At 39.5% G+C, this 6,746-nt stretch overlaps 1 protein-coding gene across 1 annotated transcript; it reads left to right on the plus strand.

Annotated features, from left to right (window-relative positions):
* The first annotated feature begins 4,027 nt into the window (after positions 1 to 4,027).
* On the plus strand, positions 4,028 to 4,966 carry LOC133763768 (olfactory receptor 6B9-like). The gene has a single exon (XM_062197517.1). The coding sequence runs from the start codon at positions 4,031 to 4,033 to the stop codon at positions 4,964 to 4,966; it is 936 nt and encodes a 311-aa protein (XP_062053501.1). The 5' UTR covers positions 4,028 to 4,030.
* Positions 4,967 to 6,746: the final 1,780 nt, after the last annotated feature.

The following is a 6,746-nucleotide window of genomic DNA, read 5'->3' on the forward strand; positions in this document are numbered from 1 at the left end:
GAGAGCTCATTGTGACGTGACTGAGAAGATATTGACAAGCTAACTACTGTGATCCGGTTTGGTAGGTGAATAAACTGATGAATGAAGATAAGTTTTTAAATCAAATGTCTAAAGTGTGGTGGAACTTGGGTTAGGAATCTGATCTTAAGGATGGTAAACCAAAATTATTTCCCATCATGGTACTTTTAAACTTGAATGACAGAGAGTGTCTGTCTCTCGTTGCAGCTCCCAGAGCATTTTGCTTTGCCAGTGCATTAGAGTGTGCACTTCTTCCTTGACTTACAACATATTTCCAAAGCTAAAATACCATGACTGACACATTTTTAGTCTGACTAATGTATAGTACAGTATCCTATATATAAGAAGACTTCAGTGAAAGTAGAAAACGTTTTTTAAATTATTTATAAGTGAATACTTTTGTTACTTTATTAATACAATTATGTTTCTTGTTTTTTTTTAAAAAATAATTTTGCATTACAGCTTGGTGCATAAAGAAGTAAGAGAAAAGAACCACTCTGTGCCCACAGATGGAGTATCATGGTCCAGGCATAAACAGGAAGTGATAGGCAGGTAGAAGGAGATTCAGCTTCCCCTCTCAGGTCCCCTGGACATAGTCTTGGCAGTGCACACACAGTTTCCCTAGAGTCGGCAGAGACAAAGTGAAAGGGAGGCTCTTGGGGAAAGGACACAGGGAATTTAGGTGAGTGCTGAGAATATTCTCCTGCCTCTGCTTCTGTCTTCTTGCTTTAGTGCTGTGGGACTGACTCTGAAGTCTAAGCAAAGAGCAGCCATAGAGCTTCAGAGAATATAAAATCTGCTGAGCAGTCTGTTTTCTCATGATCAGTGCAAATGCCTGAAGACATTTTTACTTCTGAGGCAAGACAAATGGACAATGGGGAGAGGTGAGGTACCAGGTGATCTTGCTTGATCTTTGAAGAAATATCAAAGAAATTTAAGGAAGTACTTGGGAAAATGTTATCAGGTACCATTCCTGGACAGAAGAATGGGATTGGGGGAAATGATCAGGGAAATTAAGGTTCAGTGCACAGCTCATTGTTACTCAAGTTTATATGGTAATTTCGGCAAGTGTGAGATCCTTTGGATGTTGTTTAAGGGGGAAAGGATGTGTTCTTTATCCTAGAGGAAATCTATTGGTAAGTTTTCTCTTAAGAACAATCTCATCTAGGACTGAAAAAATTCTGTTGCACAGTGACATGATTTCTTTCCGTGAATAACAGAGATCCCAAAGCTCAGGGGTCTCATTTCTGAGATCAAGAAAATTAAAGAGAATTATGTATCCCTCTATGTTTCAAAATGGAACCTGCTAAGATGCATTAATGACAAAGAAGGTGGAGGAGGAGTAACAAGATGTATGCTAGAACACATGAAAGCACTATATTAGAGAGAAGATGAGGACAAGGGTGGTCTGTGATGTCGAACTCTTCCAAGATGCTTTCTTGTTCTCTAGGAAATTCGATTTATATCAATCCCTAGAAGATAAGAAAAAGTGGATTGGGGAGAATGAATGGCTGTGTATGATAACATGTAATTGAACACATGAGAGTTTGTATGATTAAGTGAGCATGAATGAATGGACTGTAAAATAATCCATTAATAACTACAAATGGCAATCGGGACCAAGTATTATGTTAGGGGCCTTCTTTGTAATATCACATCCAGTTTTCAAATCAGTCAATTAGGCATTATTATTAACATTTCCATCATTACAGAGGAGAATACTGTAGTATATATAAGAGTTAATATTTTTAGGGTGACACTGCTAGATTTGCTCTGATTCTAAAATACATGCTCTTGAATTCTGTGCAAAGGTGACTGTGTGGAAATTTTGTGATTGATGAGTAAAATGTAAAATGTTATACATGTTCTGTAAATGAGGATCCTCTACATTTGTTGCTCATTCCTGTGGGGGCCAGAGCATGGGAAAACTCCTACAGTGCTTTCAGAACCAGTTACTTTTCCCAAGAAAAATTGTCAAAGACATTGAATAAGTAGGACAGGATCTATCTCAGGGATTGGAGTTGGAGGAGTGGTTGGAGGCTGTATATGGAGAGGAGAATGGACAGAGGGAACAGTCTTTTTGCAACCAGAAAGCAGTGTTGTTTTCAGGCTAGGAGTACTGCTGTGGAAATAGAAAGTGGTGCCAATAATATGTATTCTAATACCTCATCCATTAGTATCTTTCTGTGAGCCATGGCCAGAAGACTTCCAATCAAATGGAACATCAAGAAGAACCTAGGCTGGAATACCATCCTCTTGGTACAAAGTGAAAAGTGTTTGGTGGATAGAACGTGCAATTGTATGAGGGAAGGAACTTAACTCAGACTTTATGGATGAGAGCATTATTTCCATATGTCCTTGTACTGTCACCCTCTCAGGCAGAGACAGAGAGCGGCTGATATTTAGAAAAACAGATCATCTGAGACCAGGGCTAAGGTCTAATGTTCTCAGATGTGGATAGATTGGTCATGAAAGTATCGTATGGGTTCAGCATTTGGTGCAGTGGCTTATGTTACTGCTGAGTATACCCACATCCCATATTGAAGTATCTGGTTTGAATCCTGGCTACTCTGTTTCCAATCCTGCTTCTTGCTAATGTGCATCCTGGAAGGCAACAGATGCTGGCACAAGTACTTGAATCATTGACACTCACACGGGTGAACTGCATGGCGTTTTAACCCTCATGTTGGCCAGGCATAGCTCTAGCTATTGCAGACAATTGGAGAAACAATCAGTGGATGGAACACATTCAAAAAATTTAAAAATAAAAGGAAGTACATTGAGGGTGTGAGCTCCAGATGTTTCAACTCTGTGTAGTTTGATAGATATGTGCATCCTGCCAAGGGAGACACAGAGATGCCTGTGTCAGCTTATAACCCATTCCCTTTGTATTCCAGAGCTGCAAAGGATCCATTACTTCACTTATCAATCCATATTTGATTAATATCTATGTTTACTAGTCACTGCCATAGCCATTTCATTCACAGTTGTAAAGGAGAATACCTTGAGTTTTGACCATCTAAATAGTATTCCTTGTGCCAGACATACTCAACTAGATTTTGCTCCCCGCCCCCACCATAATCTCTCTCATCCTTATGGTTATGTATACACTTTCCAGTTTTCCTTTACATTTTTCCCCAAAACTGAGTTTTGGATTATTGCAATATAGTAGAGGGAAATCTCCAGGCTTAAAGGATCTATGCATTGGGAAACAAAATGCGTACTTCATCAGGTTTTTGTAAATGTTTCCTAAATGGAATTATGACTCTTGAATGAGTGGATAGAGTTTTGGGGAAAAGTGTCAAAGAAGTGAAAAGTGTATCCGTGGTACATGGAATACTATTTACATGGCCAAAAGAGTTAAATGTGTCTGGAGAAATAGCTAGGGATTAATAAATAAAGTGATTTTTACCTGTATCATTAAAAGGTTTTCATTTTTATGTGCATTTCGTGCAGGAGTTATGAATAAATTTTTTTACATAATCATCTTTAAATTTCCAATTATACTGAAGAAAATGTGCTTAATCGAAACACTACAGCTAAATGTTAGAAACACTAAGACTAAAATTTTGAAATTTTTTCTTCCCCTATGCTATCCCCATGTTTCATTTCAGGCAGGAATACATGTTTGTGTAATGAGTTCCTAATGGAACAGAGAACTTGAGTCAATGCGAAAAAGAGAGAGTGCAGAGAGAGAAAGAAAGAAAGGAGAGAGAGAGAGAAAGAGAGAAGTTTGGATTTATGTTCATTCAGAAAGGAGCCATGAATGACATTGAAATCAATGAGTGAAGTTAGAAGTGGTAGAATATTTTAATTCTGGGAAATTGTCATAAAATTAATGGAAACAAGTTTCATATTTGGAGAAGAGTCTGTAATAACAGAAATTATTTTATTTTCAGGGAAGACTAAATTAAATTATTTTTGTCTCTCCTCTATTGCCACAGAAATCTTCGTTGTTCATGGTGTTGCTATAGAAGTCTTCAGTCTCTCAGAGCTTTCAATCATCCTGGGGATGAACATCACCGTGGTCAGTGAATTCATTCTGGTGGGATTCCCCACCGCCCCATGGCTGCAGACCTTACTGTTTTTTCTCTTCCTTTTGGTCTACCTGTTAGTGATATTAGAGAATCTTATCATCATGCTCACTGTTTGGATCACTGGCTCCCTCCATAAGCCCATGTACTATTTCCTGAGCAGCATGTCTTTCCTGGAGGTCTGGTATGTCTCCGTTACTGTCCCAAAGATGCTGGATGGATTCCTCCTGCAGAGACGGCACATCTCCTTCACAGGCTGCATGACCCAACTCTACTTCTTCATCTCACTTGCCTGCACAGAGTGCGTGCTCTTGGCAGCCATGGCCTATGACCGCTATGTGGCCATCTGCCACCCTCTTCGATACCCAGTCATCATGACCACGGGTTACTGTGTACAGCTAGTAGCCTTCTCCTACACGACTGGCTTCATGATCACTGTCATCAAGGTCTATTTCATTTCCCATGTCAGCTTCTGTGGTTCCAATGTCATGAATCACTTTTTCTGTGATATTTCACCAATCCTCAAACTGGCATGCAAAGACATGTCCACAGCTGAGCTAGTAGACTTTGCTTTGGCAATTGTCATTCTCATCTTCCCTCTCACTACCACAGTCCTCTCCTATGTCTACATTGTCTCTACTATTCTGCATATACCCTCCACCCAGGGAAGGAGAAAAGCCTTTTCCACCTGTGCATCTCATCTCACTGTAGTCATAATTTACTATACAGCCATGATTTTCATGTATGCTCGGCCCAGAGCTATTGCATCCTTTAATTCCAACAAGCTAATATCAGCTGTGTATGCAGTCCTCACACCCATGCTGAACCCTTTCATCTATTGTCTAAGAAACCAAGAAGTCAAGAATGCTATCAAAAAGACCCTGGGAGGTGGCCAGTGCCTCCTGCTCAGCTGAGACCTGCTGCCTTAAGAAATAGACAGTGTCTCGTGAAGGATGCCATTCCCATGATAATTATCACAATCCTATGTTCTATTATCCCTGCCCCTTAGACCTCGATTCCTAAGGAAATTACCATATGCAAAAATTAAGCATAAAATTTAAAGGAGGATGAGTAGCACAGTTGATTGATTAATATGTTAATCATAAACTATTTTATATGCTATAGATATGAAGTGTTTTAAAATAAAAATATAATAATAAATATTTAATACATTTCCAATTTATATTCTAATTTCAATTTCCACCATCTTTTTGATGTACCCTATTTGGTTTAACATCTGCTTTAGATTTGCAAGGTTTAAAGATACAACTCCTCAAATATATGCTCTCAAGTCTATTTATCAATTCCAACCAACTTTGAATAAACTCCGTGTTCTATGCCTTTCTTACAGTATGGCCTTGATTATTCTTTTTGTCTTTATTTTTTTATCTTGCTTATGCTGAATATGTATGTGTGAATATATTTTGTGATTAATAATATTTTTTCAAACTTGAATTAATAAAATAAAATCTTTTATTATTTGTTAATATTTCACACTGAACAGAGTCAGAAAGCACCTCCAAATCTTTTCTGGATAAGTACATTTTAAAAACAATAGGCCGGTGCCGCAGCTCACTATGCTAATCTTCCACCTGCAGCGCCAGTACCTTGGGTTCTAGTCCCAGTTGGGGCGCCAGATTCCGTCCCGGTTGCTCCTCTTCAAGTTCAGCTCTCTGCTGTGGTCCGGGAGGCCAGTGGAGGATGGCCCAAGTGCTTGGGCCCCAACCTGCATGGGAGACCAGGAGGAAGTACCTGGCTTATGGCTTTGGATCGGCGCAGCCATTTTGGGGGGTGAACCAACGGAAGGAAGACCTTTCTCTCTGTCTCTCTATCTCACTGTCTAACTCTGCCTGTCAAAAAAAAAAAAAAAAGAAAAGAAAGAAAGAAAGAAACAATAGTTATCCCGTAATTGGAAAATTTGCCTTAAAAGCTTTCATAGTTAAGAAATGTAATGAAAACTGAGAAACTGACAAATCAAAGGAAACTGAGAAAGCACAATGAGTAAATAGAAAGAATGTGATATCTTGGATAAGATCCTGGAGCAGAAAAAAATTAGAAAATGGAGAAAACTTATAAAATCTTGAATAAAAATGCTGAAAAATGAATTGTTTACTAGAAATGTACTATTTTTCAGTTTGTTGATTTTGACAAGTTTACATGGTACTGTAAGATGACAGTTAATTAAAACAGAAACTGGTAAAGAGCATATCACAACCATCTCTAATGTCTTTGAAATTTTTCTACAAATCTCAAATTATTTTTAAAAAATAATAAAGGCCAGCGCCGTGGCTCAACAGGCTAATCCTCTACCTAGCGGCGCCGGCACACCGGGTTCTAGTCCCGGTCAGGGTGCCGGATTCTGTCCCGGTTGCTCCTCTTCCAGGCCAGCTCTCTGCTGTGGCCCGGGAGTGCAGTGGAGGACGGCCCAAGTGCTTGGGCCCTGCACCCCATGGAAGACCAGGAGAAGCACCTGGCTCCTGGCTTTGGATCAGCGTGGTATGCCGGCCGCAGCACACCGGCCATGGCGGCCATTGGAGGGTGAACCAATGGCAAAGGAAAACCTTTCTCTCTTTCTCTCTCTCTCACTGTCCACTCTGCCTGTCCTATATATATATATATATATATATATATATACAATTAAAAAAAGCGGGTATGGACATTTGGTGCAGTGGTTAAAGATCTTGCTTGGGACAC

Source organism: Lepus europaeus, chromosome 7 (assembly GCF_033115175.1).
Source record: "Lepus europaeus isolate LE1 chromosome 7, mLepTim1.pri, whole genome shotgun sequence".
In the NCBI taxonomy this organism is placed as follows: domain Eukaryota; kingdom Metazoa; phylum Chordata; class Mammalia; order Lagomorpha; family Leporidae; genus Lepus; species Lepus europaeus.

Coding starts and splice junctions, on each gene's coding strand:
- LOC133763768 (XM_062197517.1), top strand. CDS start 4,031: ATGAACATCACCGTGGTCAGTGAATTCATTCTGGTGGGATTCCCCACC.